The 13,909-nt window shown below is 40.3% G+C and overlaps 1 protein-coding gene across 1 annotated transcript in view; it reads left to right on the top strand.

Annotated features, from left to right (window-relative positions):
* The first annotated feature begins 11,951 nt into the window (after nucleotides 1-11,951).
* LOC125456124 (serine protease 53-like) overlaps nucleotides 11,952-13,909 on the top strand; it is a 39,515-nt gene continuing 37,557 nt past the window's right edge. Inside the window, exons 1-2 of the mRNA XM_048538888.2 lie at nucleotides 11,952-12,034; nucleotides 12,115-12,259. Of these exons, the coding sequence (XP_048394845.2) occupies nucleotides 11,971-12,034; nucleotides 12,115-12,259 (209 nt within the window). The 5' untranslated portion in view covers nucleotides 11,952-11,970. The remainder of the gene's footprint in view (nucleotides 12,035-12,114; nucleotides 12,260-13,909) is intronic.

Here is a 13,909-nt window from a genome sequence, read left to right as displayed (position 1 = left end):
GGACTGGTTCAGCCAAACATTGTAGTTTCTATGTAATATAGAAGTATGATACATGATTTCTTCCACAACTAAAGGAAATGGGATTGTTCATAAATAATAGAGGACTGAATATTAAAAGTGCTATTAGTTTATGTGGTTTATCTAGTCCATTTATATGCTTTGTGACAGGCAACTTTTCAATAGAAATTATCAAAAAGCATTTTGGAGCCCAGATTTCAATTTCCAAGCAACAAACTTACAGCTACCATTAGCGCTCAAAAACAAAGGACCTGACAGAACTGAGAGCTTGTGATGCACAATTTGCTATTTGAAAATAGAAGTTAAAAGTGACTTTCTCCAAATCTTCTGAAGACTGAATTTCACCCACTCTGGTCAAGGTAGTTTTATCAAAGAAGATGTAATGCACTATAGCGTAGGATCTTTCAACTAGATTTTCCCTGTGGGCTTCTGAACACCTCCATCAATTTCAAATGAGGGTGAGAAGCTGGCAACTTGTAGGAAAGAGCCACTCATTGTGATTTTCCCCTGTGACTAATGAATGGCCAGTCTGTGAGATGGGTTACCAACTAAAGTTGACAAGTGTGCTGTCAACTGGATGGCCAATTGGAGGACTTACAGCTTGAAAATAGCAGGATCATTATTGGCAGAAATTTCCTTAATCGGATCTTTCAGAAGGCCTTTTCTTTGACCAGGATACCTAAATAAAGCAAGTTTTGCTGCAGAGAGAAGGAAAAAAAGCAAAATGGCTTTTACCTTCATTTTTCGTGCCTTCCTTTCCTCCTCTTCTGAATGTTTTCCCACTGCATTCTTTATTACCTCCACATAATCTTTTCCTCATTCCTCACTGTTGAACCCTCTCTGTCCTCTGAATATATTTTGGAATAATTTCTGCAGACTGAAAAGCAACAAATGTAATCTCACTGTTTAAGAAGGGAGGGGGAGGGAGAATGGAGAACTGCAGTTCTTTTAGTTTAACGTTAGTAGTAGGGCAGGTGTTGGAAAATTAGGAAAAGGATGTGAAATTGGACACATGGAAAAGATGGTGCCGCAGTGGTTAGCACAGCTACCTCACAGCACCAGAGACCTAGGTTTGATTCAGGTCTTGGGTGGCTGTATGTTTGCATGTTCTCTCCATATCTATGTGGGTTTCCTCTGGGTGCCCTGGTTTCCTCCCACAGTCCAAAGATGTGTAGGCTAGGTGGATTGGCTATAGGAAATGGGATGGGGGTGAGTCTGGGTAGGTGTGACTCGATGGACCAAATCGCCTGATTTCACACTGCAGCGATTTTATGTTTCTATGGGTTCTATGGTAAAATTGGGCAGAGTCAGCATGGATTTATAAAAGAAAAATTACTTTTGACAAACCTTTTGGAATCTTTTAAGGATATTACTTGTAGCATTGATAAAGAAGAACTTGTAGATATGGTATATTTGTAATTCAGAAGGCTGCTTTTGATGAGTTTCCATAGAGGAAGTCAGTTAACAAAAGTAGAGTGCTCTAGAGTAGGGGTAATATACTCATATGGATGAAAAATGGTTAATAATTAGAAAATAGCCAGGAGCAAGAAGTGAAAGATTATTGGGATGTCAGACTTTTGCTTTGGCAATACTGCAAGAATCAGTGCTAGGAGCATTGTTGTTTACAATCCATTTAAATGCTTTAGATGTGGCATCTAAAAGTAATATTTTGAAGATTGCTGATGATGCAAAACTTGGTTGGAATGTGAATGGCAATTCGACTCCAGGATAAATGAATATGTAAGATGGCAGGTTGAAAATCAATTGAATATATGTGAAGTTATCCACTTTGTGGGAGAAAGAAAACAGAAAGAGCAATTTTTTAATGGTGACCTTAGGAAATACAGGTGTTCAAAGGGAACTGTATTTCTTTGTTCTTGAGTCACTAAAAGCAAGAATGCAGTTGCAATCAGTAAGGAGTTCAAATGACATGTGGGATAACAAAGTGTGGAGCTGGGTGGACACAGCAGGCCAAGCAGCGTCTTAGGAGCACAAAAGCTGACGCTTCGGGCCTGACCCTTCATCAGAAAAGGGGGATGGGGAGAGGATTCTGAAATAAATAGGGAGAGAGCAGGAGGTGGATCGAAAATGGATAGAGGAGAAAATAGGTGGAGAGTATAGGTGGGGAGGTGGGGAGGGGATAGGTCAGTCCGGGGAGGACGGACAGGTCAAGGATTTTGGGATGAGGTTAGTAGGTAGGAAATGGAGGTGTGGCTGGAGGTGGGAGGAGGGGATAGGTGAGAGGAAGAACAGGTTAGGAAGGCGGGGATGCGCTGGGCTGGTTTTGGGATGCAGTGGTGGGGAGGAGAGATTTTGAAGCTCGTGAAATCCCATTCCTTAAACGACGTGTCTATCCGGGGCCTCCTGCAGTGCCACATTGATGCCACCCGAAGGCTGCAGGAACAGCAACTAATATTCCGCTTGGGAACCCTGCAGCCCAATGGTGTCAATGTGGATTTCACCAGCTTCAAAATCTCCCCTCCCCCCACTGCATCTCAAAACCAGCCCAGCTTGTCCCCGCCTCCCTAACCTGTTCTTTCTCTCAACTATCCCCTCGACACACCTCAAGCCGTACCTCCATTTGCTACCTACTAACCTCATCTCGCCCCCTTGACCTGTCCATCCTCCCCAGACTGACCTATCCCCTCCCTACCTCCCCACCTATACTCTCCTTTCCACCTATCTTCTCCTCTATCCATCTTCGGTCCACCTCCCTCTCTCTCTCTATTTATTTCAGAATCTTCTCCCCATCCCCTTTTTCTGATGAAGGATCTAGGCCAGAAACGTCAGCTTTTTTGCTCCTAAGATACTGTTTGGTCTGTTGTGTTCATCCGGCTCCACACTTTGTTATCTCGGATTCTCCAGCATCTGCAATTCCCGTTATCTCTGATCACAAATGACATGTGGCTTTCACGGCAGGGTAATTTGTGTAGAGAAGTAAAGGTGTCTTGCTTCAAGAGCCTCTTAAGATTGTGTCCATAATGTCATGTATAATTTTATCCCTTTACCCAAGGAAGGATTTACTTACCGTAGACAAAGATCAACAAGGATTCATCAGTCTGATCACTGGAAAAAGAGTTTGTTTTATTTGGAGAGATTGAGGAAAATGGGCCTGGTTTTTCCAGAGGTTCACAGAATGAGAGGTGATTCCAGTGAACTATGCAAAATTTTGGCAGGATGTGACAGTCTGGATATAAATAGGGCTTTTCCCCAGTTGATGAGTCTAGAATCAGGGACATGAAGTCTCTCAGAATAATGGATAGGCCATTGGAGATCATGGGATGAGAAGGAATTTCTTTAGTCAGAGGGTGATGAATCCTTGATGAATCTCCATCCCAGGAGAGTGGGAAGCTTAATCATTGAATATGTTCAAAGACAAATTGATACATTTCTGGACACTCATGGCATCAGCAGATATGGGAACAATACATGAGAGGTAGATGATTGGCTTTGATCTAACTGGATTCCCGATAGGGCTAGATGGGCTGAATGACTGACTCCTGTTCCTAGAAATTGAGGTATGCGCATCATCTGGTTTATTGAAATGACACTGTGACCATGAGAGAGAGCACTGGCGTGAGTGGTTATGCCTAGCAAGGGTCACAGTTCACACACAATCATGGTGGCTTGTCCAACACTCAATGGTACTGTGAGGAATGGTTTACACTATAGTGGTTAGGGAAGTGGCAAGTCCATGTGGTTCAAGACAGTAACCTGAGTAGGAAAATAATAATGTGGACAATGAAGATGGAAACACAATATAGAAAGGTAAAAAGCAAAAGCGAAATGCAGAGTAAACAAACAAATAAGGCTGTAGTACAAAAATGCAAATATGTTAAAAAATACAGATCTAGATGTACAATTTCTGAATGCATGGAGCATTCACAACAAGGTAGACAAATCAACAAATAAACAGTTGTAAATGGGTGAAAAATGATGGCAATTATGAAGACATGGCTGCTAGGTTATCAAGGCTGGTAACTGAATATTCAAGGGTATTCAATCTTCAACCAGCCTGGTGAACCTTTGCTCAATTCCCTGAGAGATAAGTATATCTCTTCTCCAGCTGGGAGACCGATGGAACTACATTTTGCAATGATTGAAATCTGATTGGATCGAGAAGTTTTGGGTTTTGTCTCACTGAATGTGAAATGTCAACGTATGTTTCTCCATACTTTTTGAATGGGTAGTTGGAGCCTCCTATCTTGCATTCCATTTTTTAAAATTCTCTTCCAAGTCTTTTAACGGTTCTCCCTTAGTCCACTAACATGCATTTGCAGTCCTTACTGTCCTTACCTAGAATGTATTGCTTCCCTTGCCATACTATTTACTATCAAAGGAGATTCCACTTCTCCTCCAGGGCTAATGCAATCACCAAAGGCTTTGGCTTCCTCTTCAGTGCTAAACATTCCTTTTATTGTCAACTTTTCCTTCTCTTGATGTGGGGAAATGTTTGATCTTTGTTCTGCATTTCCTCAAGACGGAACCCCATGGTGAAAACAGGTTAAAAAAATGTTGGAATTCTGGTTTAATTAAAGAAAAACCTCAGTTGGTCATACAAGCATTGGAAGATAAAGATAAAGCTCTGGGAGGGAATTTTGATCTGCCAGGTCTGGTACTACAGAGGTTGATCACTCTCCTGAGGGTACACACTGCGTCTCTGGCTACTTCTAGTACTTTTAGATGAGGGAAGGGCTGTAGATGTCATCTACATGGACTTCAGTAACGCGTTTGATAAGGTTCCCCATGATGGAGAAAGTGAAGTCGCATGGGGTCCAGGGTGTACTAGCTCGATGGATAGAGAACTGACTGGGCAACAGGAGACAGAAAGTTATAGTGGAAGGGAAGGGAGTTCCTCAAAACGGAGAACTGTGACCAGTGGTGTTCCATAGGGATCTGTGTTGGAACCACTGTTGTTTGTGACAAACATAAATGATCTGGAGGAAAGTATAGATGGTCTGATCAGCAAGTTTGCAGATGACACTAAGATTGATGGATTAGGAGATAGTGAAGGGGACTGTTAGAGAATGCAGCAGAATATAGATAGATGGGAGAGTTGGGCAGAGAAATGGCAGATGGAATTCAATCCATGCAAATACGAGGTGATGTATTTTGGAAAATCCAATTCAAGAGCAAACTATATGGTAAGTGGAAAAGCCCTGGGGAAAGCTGATACATAGAGAGATCTGGGTGTTCAGGTCCATTGTACCCTGAAGGTGGCAACGTAGGTTGGTAGAGTGGTCAAGAAAGCATATGGCATGCTTTCATTCATTGGACGGGGTATTGAGTACAAGAGTTGTCAGGTCATGATACAGTTGTATGGGACTTTGGTTCAATGACATTTGGAATACTGCATTCTGTTCTGGTCGCCACATTACAAAAGGATGTGGATGCTTTGGAGAGGGTGCAGAGGAGGATCACCAGGATGTTGTCTGGAATGGAGGGTGCTAGCTATGAAGAGAGATTGAGTAGATTAGGATTATTTACTTTAGAAAGACAGAGGTTGAGGGGGGACCTGATTGAGGTCTACAAAATCATGGGGGGTATCGACAGGGTGGATAGTAAGAAGCTTTTTCCCAGAATGGGGGACTCAGTTACTAGGGGTCACGATTTCAAGGTGAGAGGGGAAAAGTTTAAGGGAGTTATGCGTGTAAAGTTCTTTATGCGGAGGGTAGTGGGTGCCTGGAATGCGCTGCCAGCAGAGATGGTAGAGGCGGGCACGATAGCATCATTTAAGATGTATGTGGACAGATACATGAATGGATAGGGAGCAGAGGGATACAGATCCTTGGAAAATAAGCGACAACTTTAGATAGAGGATCTGGATCGGCGCAGACTTGGAGGGCCGAAGGGCCTGTTCCTGTGCTGTAATTTTCTTTGCTCTTTGTTCTATGTTCTTTGTCCCACAGCCACCACCTTGAGAAGGCCAATTGAGACAGTGCCCCCAGATGTGCCAGAAACAACTGGATTAGAGATATCGTAATGTGACATGGCTCATGTGATATCCATTTTTCATGCTTGTCTTAGGTCCCTGATTTTCATATTACTATTGAAAACAGATTAGCTCTTTCCCTTTTTTAAAATGAAGACAGTTAGATCATAAATGCAAACAAGACAACAAAATTGTATTTCAAGGCTGCATCCCATTAATAACTGACTCACTCAAAATCAACCTTACTGTCTTCTGACGGTTACAATATGTTGGGCATCTGCAACAGGTTGTGTGATGAACTGAGCTGTTCTCCATTAAGGGTGCTGCATTTTACGTTTCCTTCCAATATTTTGAAACTAGATTAAAAATACTTGCCCTTAGAATACTCCTCTGCTTTAATTAGTTTTTTGTAAAGTAGATGATGGAATAATTATCTTTGTTACTTTAATCAAAATTAAGAATTATAATGTTGTAAGTTCAGGGCACCAGATGACAAGAAGGCTTCCTGTGGTTTGCATGTTATCAGTTGAAACTCAAAACAAATGTGATTTTTCTGAAACATGAAAGAGTCTGTAATTTGGAAACTGTGACACAAAAGCAACTGTAGATTGACCAACCTCACTTGCAAAGAGAAAAAGTAAGGTGAAAGAAACATTACTTGAAGCAATTTGTTGGAGGAAATGTGACAATTTTATCCAATATGTAAAACATACAAAAGGCACACAACACAGTACTTTGCCAGTATTTATCCGACCTTCAGCTCATCTGCTGCTGAAAACAGCAATGTCTTACTGCATTGTTTTTATTCTTGCTTTCAAATTGTGGCTTAAGCTGCTCAGGCCTTAAGCTCTGGAAATTCCTCTGGAGGTGTACTTTAAAAGTCACCTCACTAACAATGGTTTTGATCGCTTGTCTTAACAACTCTAATGTGGCTTTGATTCAAACTGTGTTTAATAAGGTTCTGAGGACAACTTGGTAAGTTTAATTATAGCTGGATAGATGAGAGCAAAATATGTGAAGTGCAGCCATGTACAATGGAACATATCATGTTAAAGTTTACAGACAGATCAAGAAGGATAGTAAGGGATAATTTACCATTATTATAGTGAGATACAATGCATTTAGTTACTTTCATAAGAGGTCTTTCAATAAGTGCTCCAGGGTCAGAAATCTGACTGAAGATATTCATACATAGGGTTCAAGGAGAGATGGTCATCAATTTGGGAGGTCACAGCATGTTTGTGGAATTTGGATCAGGTAGAGAGGCAAGTGTGGATTTTTGTAAGGAAAGGTCTGATAACAGAATTTCTGAAGGGGTATTTTCATAAAGGTAAAGCATACAGTTGAACTTGATTTTGATCTATTCACCAGGACAGGTGCAAGAATGCTAAATTGTAAAGGGAGCAACAGTTTATACAGCGTGACTGGCAAGTCGCCAGTGATTGCCATGAAAAATGTACCAGGAAATAAATGTCTCCCATGCGTTTGTTTAATATGAGCAAACCTATGTTCTTTTCATTCTTATGTAGGATGTGCTTGTTGCTGGCAAGGATTTGTTGTTGATCGTTAGTTACTCTTGAATCAATTGGCTCTTCAGCCATTTCAGAAAATAGTTAGGAGTCAACTATATTTCATGAGTTTGGCATCACATGCAGGTTAGACCAGGTGAGGATGGCAGGTTTCCCTCTCAAAAAGGTATTATTAAACCAGAGATAACAAGGTGTAGAGCTGGATGAACACAGCAGGCCAAGCAGCATCAGAGGAGCAGGAAGGCTGACGGTTCGGGCCTAGACCCGTTTTTGTCGTATTTGACAGTTGATACATAATCATTATTAGACCAGCTTTTAATTCCAGTTCTGAGGAAGGGTCACCGGACCCAAAGCATTAACTCAGTTTTTTCCTTCACAGATGCTGCCCGACCTGCTGGGCTTTTTGAGCAACTTTGTTTTGTTCCTGATTTACAGCAACCACAGTTCTTTTGTTTTTTTAAAAAATTCCAGCTTTTTAATTGAATTCAAATTTTACCATCTCCATGGTGTGATTTGGACTCATGTCCAACAGAACATTAGCCTAGATTACTGGTCCTATGACATGACCGCTACACCATTGCCTCCTCACAATGGTTATGTCCTTTTCCCTATATTTGCATGTGCGTGTATGTGAACATTTATAGCTTCTCACAAGTATAAGTGAGACGTATTGTGAGTCAGTTAGATAATCTTAAATTTGTAGTTGGAGTGTTTGTGAGCACACTAAGGATTATTCTGTAAGTGCTACCCAACTGTGGAATCACATCTAACGTTAGACTTTATGCCCTGAATTTTGCAAGCACAGACAGTACCCTGCTGATTGTGAACAACTGAAACAATGTACTAATCAAAAGCAAAGAACTGCAGATTTTAGAAATCTGCAATAAAAACAGAAGTTACTGGAGAAACCCAGCAGGTCTGGCAGCATCTGTGAATAGAAAGCAATCTCCAGCAATCCCTGTTGTTGATGGTGAAGGAATCCACTTTTGTTATGAACCACAAGTCATTCGGAAGTATGCCTACATATCTGGCATTGCACTGACACTGAAATTTGTATACCACATTATTCAGTTGTTTCCTAAGCAGAACATCATTTTTGACTTGAAGGCAGCATTTAGTTTCTGAAGGTATGACTGCATCTTAGCAGCATAAGAAGTTTAGTTCCATACCTTGTTGCTCAAAATTTTGAGATGCACAATCATTCTAGTTAACTTGAGGTAGATTATGCCAGTTGTTGACTGATTCCAGGGTTGTTAAAGATTTTGAGATAAAATTCCTTTAAAGTTTCATTGACAATTTGCTCATTCATCTTCAAAAATCACAGAAAAGATGCAGATATAATTGATGATAAGTACAGAATCATAGAATTTTATAGTATAGAAGGAGGCCATTTGACCCATCATGTCTGTAATGTCTTTTGAAAGAGCTACTCAGCATGTCCCATTCTCCAGCCCTATCGCTGTAGCCTTCTAACTTTATCCCTTTCAAATATATATCCAGCTGTCTTTTGAAACCAGTTATGAAAGCCACCTCCACCACTCTCCCAGGCATTGCATTCCAAATCCTAACAACTCTCTGAGTAAGCAAAGCTTATTGAAGAGATGAGTGAAATGTGAGATATTCATGAGTGGATCCTAATTGGTTGAGGTGTTGCTGTGGGGGAATGCACAAGTTAATCATGACTGATAGTTAACTGCCAAGTTCTGTTTAAATTTTAAGCCAGTCTGGTTGGCTCTGCTTGGTCAAGGCAATGTTCTGAGAAATGAACAAGAGGATGATTATCACCTGTCTTACTGTGTTAAAACAATCCGCTTCTTCTTTCTGTCTGCAAAGAACAGGTACCCATAAATTGATATATAAAGCTTCCATACGTTCAAGTCCACTACACAATGAACCTAACCGACAATTCTAAATTGGTTGTTCATACAATTCTTCACAAACTTAGGATAATTGAGCCGATGTTGTCCAATCATCAAATCATATCTAATATTGGACATGTGTGTTTTGCAAGCACGGGCTGGTCATTTTGCTTGTTGCCAACAAGTTGAAGGGTTGTACTGTTTGGCACGATCCACCATTATTCTAAAAGGCTTGACAGGGTAAATGCTGTAATGATGTTTCCCCTCATGGAGGGTCTAGGACCAGAGGCTATAGTCTCAGATAAAGGCTGCCAATTAAAGAGTGAGATGATCAGGAATTTATTATCTCAGAAGGTTGCAAGCCTATGGAACTCCTTTCCACAGAGCTGTGAGCAAACAGTTCTTATGTACGTTTAAAGCTGAAACGTTTAGTAGGGGAGCCAAGGTTTATGGGCTAAGGGTAGGAATGTGGATTTGAAGATTATTGGATTACGATCCTATTGAATGGTAGAGCATGCTCAAGGGTGTTTACTCCTGCTCCTAATTTCTATGGACTTACTATTCAGATTTGACTGTTGTAAGTGTATTAGGCAAACTGAGAGAAGACTTCAGGAGAACAGGAAATGATAGTTTATTCATTTGTACATATAGAGAGTAAACCTTGACAATGAGGGTTAAAGCTCATTCTGATAGGTTACAGAGCACCGTCAAACTTAGTACAGATTACATACATATATTAAAATTCCAATACTTCATTGTCCATGCGTCCCATGTTATCTACTTTTCTCAAAACTTTTTCATTTGCATTGTCTGTTCTTTCACTCAAGGCCTCTGATAGTATGGCTTCCAGCTACCAGCCTTCACAATCTGAACGCCTCATTTGTTCTTCATTTCTCCGTACATCTATATTTCCACATGTTTTGCCAAATTTGCTTATTATTGACTACATAGTAGTAGTTTAATCCTTAATCAACCCAGCCCTTTCATCACTATTTTTGCACAAAAGCTGTTTTATGTACGTGCTGAAGATCAGTTCCCAGCTGGGAAAGCATTCAGTTGATTCTCACAGTTCAATGTAAGAATGCCAACCATGTAGTGACCATAACTATGGACAGTGTGCAAGCTGCAATTTGACCAGGACACTGTACACTGCAGCTAAGACTTCCTCCAACTTGACTTCTGTTTTGTTTTGGCTGTGCTTTGTTGACGGACGCTGTGTATTGGTTGGACTAACTTCTTTTCAGCTTCACCCTTTGCAATTTCAGCACAGGTCTGAAGATGCATCTGGCACTTATATTTTCTCCTCAAATCTATTGGAATGTAGTTGCCTGCAGTAAATTTCATCTTATGTTGCTCTGCACTGTACTTCACCCACACTGATATAATGCCCATCATAAGGGAAACGTTTTCTACTCTTTAAGAATTTCCTTCTGACCCATTCATAGACTTACCTTGAATACCCAAAACTTTGAGCAAGTACTATTTTTTAGAAGTTTAGCTCCATTCTTGGCAGAATTTAATGGAGCTCACTGGAGTGGACTTGATAGCAGCATCATGCCAAGAGTATTCGGTGGGAGTAGCCATGGCAGTAGGAAAATTGTCATCAATTAAAATGAAGGTAGTTAGGACCGGAGGGAAATGTGCCAATGAGCCACTTGAGCGTAATTATCCCTTTGGTCACTGAAATATAGTGGTGATTCAGGGATTTAACGGGTGCAACATGGTTCTTCGTTGCCTCTTGAAGGCTGTCCAGTACACTCTGTTGCTGTTGGCTGCAATGGAAGTAAGGAATAATAGGCTATAATTGGTAGACACCTATTGCCTGACTGAGGGACCTGGCAACTGGAAGTGTGGGGTGCAAGCATGGAGAGAATGCTGCTGAAAACCACTGTAGTGGTATTTACCATTAAAAACAAAGAATATGCATATATTCTATGGCCAACATTCTAGTATCTTCAGGGTGGCACAGTGGTCAGCACTGCAGCTTCACTGCACTAGGACCCAGGTTCAATTCCAGTCATGGGCAAGTGTCCGTGTGGAGTTTGCACATTCTCTCCTTGTCGTGTGGGTTTCCTTTGGGTGCTCTGGTTTCCTCCCGCAGCCATGCTAAATTGTCAATACTTTGCACGGAAAAGCAGGTTAGCCAGGGGGAAATATAGGGAAGTGGGGGTTGATTCTGGGTGGGATGCTTTTCGGAGAGTTAGTGTGGACAAATGGCCTGTTTCCACACTGTAGAGACTCTGAGTATTTTGGTTTCAGCAAATTTAAAAAAAAACAAAAACCAGAAAGAATGGAATGGATAAAGAAATCTAAAGTAAAATTTAAAAATAATTTCCTTTGTAAACCGTATTTATGCCATTTTTTTTAAAATGGCTTTGCCCAGCAGGGACTTTCCACATTATGCCAAATGATAAGCTGTGATCATCACAACAATGTGAATGTTGCTTTAATATTGATTCAGAAGGGCATCTTGTGATACGATTGAGGCATTAAATATATAGATGAAATTGGAAAGAAAAGAAACAGTTTATTGTTGTAAAAAGTGTCACTTCAGTCTCACCCTGTGTGAAACCACATCCTCCTCGCAGGCTACAAGAGCTGCATGTGCACTAAGCCTCTGCATTTGAACAATATGATGAGTATGCTTCAAATGGCATTCATTGCTTCGGTCTTCAGCATCTTAGCTGGCCAAGGCTGTGAGTATATGGTCAACTGGGTTGGTAACATCACACAAGTGAGTGCTCTTTGTGATAATTAAGTTTGATTTCTCTTACAGCTGACTGCATGGAAATCATTGGAGGTCATGATGTTAAAGCATATTCAAGACCTTATATGGTGTCCATCCAGGTGAACAAGCAGCATGTATGTGGAGGAACACTGATCCACGCAAAATGGGTTCTGACTGCAGCAAACTGTGCACAGTAAGACATTTTATGTTCATTTCGTGGAGGTTTCAAATTATAGTGAACAACGCAAACTTTCATTCTGTAAATTAATTTTTTCAATCTAGTTTGTCATTAAATTGAGTTCACAAATTTAATATCCATGGCTCAAATTTTGTGCATGCTAGCATGTTTGTGCTGAGCTATTATCTGGACCTGATAGTTCAGATCACTTCTAGGAGTGTGAAAAAGGTGCACCCTCTGGAAATTAGATACTGGAGTGTTCAACATGAAGTCCATTGACACAGTATGATGGCAGTATCTGATGACAATGAGGATATTAAACAAAGTGGCTACAGATAGAATGGATACCTGGTACTAATCTTCCAGGTATTCCTACATCGGGAAAAGTCTTACAGAATTAGAATGCTATCATTGAAACCCATTTATTTAATAAGGTTAGGAGACAAAAAGCAGGAAACTATAAGCCAGTTGGTTTAACATCTTGTTATTGGGAAAATGTTAGAGTCCATTACTATTAGGAGAATGTTACAACCTATAATAAAGGATGTAATAGCAGAGCATTTAGAAATATGGTCGAGCAAAGTCATCATGGCCGTATGAAGAGGAAATCATGCCCAACAAATTTACTAGAATTCTTTGAGGATGTAGCAAGCAGAACAGATAAAGGTTAAACAATGAATGCAATATATCTAGATTTTCAGAAGATGCTTAACAAGGTACTATACATTTGTTTACTTTATAAGATAAAAACCCATGGAGTTGGAGTTAGCATATTATATATGCACAGACGATTGGCTAACTAATAGAAAACAGAAAGTTAGAAATAAGAAGAGTGCTTTTAGAATAACAACCTGTAACTTAAGGAGGACTACAATGTGAAACTTTTAACTTTATTTCTACTTTGTATTAAGAAGAAATTTAATGTTGACCTTTTAACTATGGTTCTTTATTTTTCTATTTTGCACCTAAGATTTTGTACCTAGGTACCTTTGTACATAAGATGGCACCAGGAATGGTGACATTGTGCACTTTTCACTGTGCTCCTGTACCCTTGTACTTGAGTACACATGATAATAAAACCTAATTCTAATTCTAATTCTAATTCTAATCTTTTACTAGACAAGGGGACCAAAGCTGTTTACACTATTCCAGTGGTGGTCTGAATAGTATCTATTATAGTTTTAGAAAAACCTCCCTGATTTTATACTCCATTCCCTTTGAAGTATTGGCCTACATTCCATTTCCTTCCTAATTAACCGCCAAATTAAGATGGTAGCCTTTTATGATACATGAATGAGAGCTCCCTTATCCCTCTCTTCTGTAGCATTTTTTAAAAAATCACTCATGGTATACAGGCATTGTGAGCTGGACCAGTCTTAATTGTCCATCCCTGGTGGCCCTGGAGAAGGTGAAGGTGAGCTGCCTTCTTGAGCTCCTATGGTCCATGTACTGTGGTGACTCATAGGAAAAATTCCAGAATTTCTCCATTTAAATAATAGCCAACCCTTCTATTCTTCCTGCCAAAGTGCATGACCTCACATTTTCCCATATTATATGCCATCTAAAAAATTTTTGTCCAGTTGCTTATCCTGTCCAAATCCCTCTGCAGACAAATGTGTCATCCTCACTACTTACCTTCTCGCCTATTTTTGTGCCATCTGCAAA

Source organism: Stegostoma tigrinum, chromosome 1 (genome assembly GCF_030684315.1).
Source record: "Stegostoma tigrinum isolate sSteTig4 chromosome 1, sSteTig4.hap1, whole genome shotgun sequence".
NCBI classification, from domain to species: Eukaryota; Metazoa; Chordata; class Chondrichthyes; order Orectolobiformes; family Stegostomatidae; genus Stegostoma; species Stegostoma tigrinum.
The sequence above is the reverse complement of the archived record's forward strand: the minus strand, read 5'-3'. Positions and strand labels throughout refer to the sequence as shown.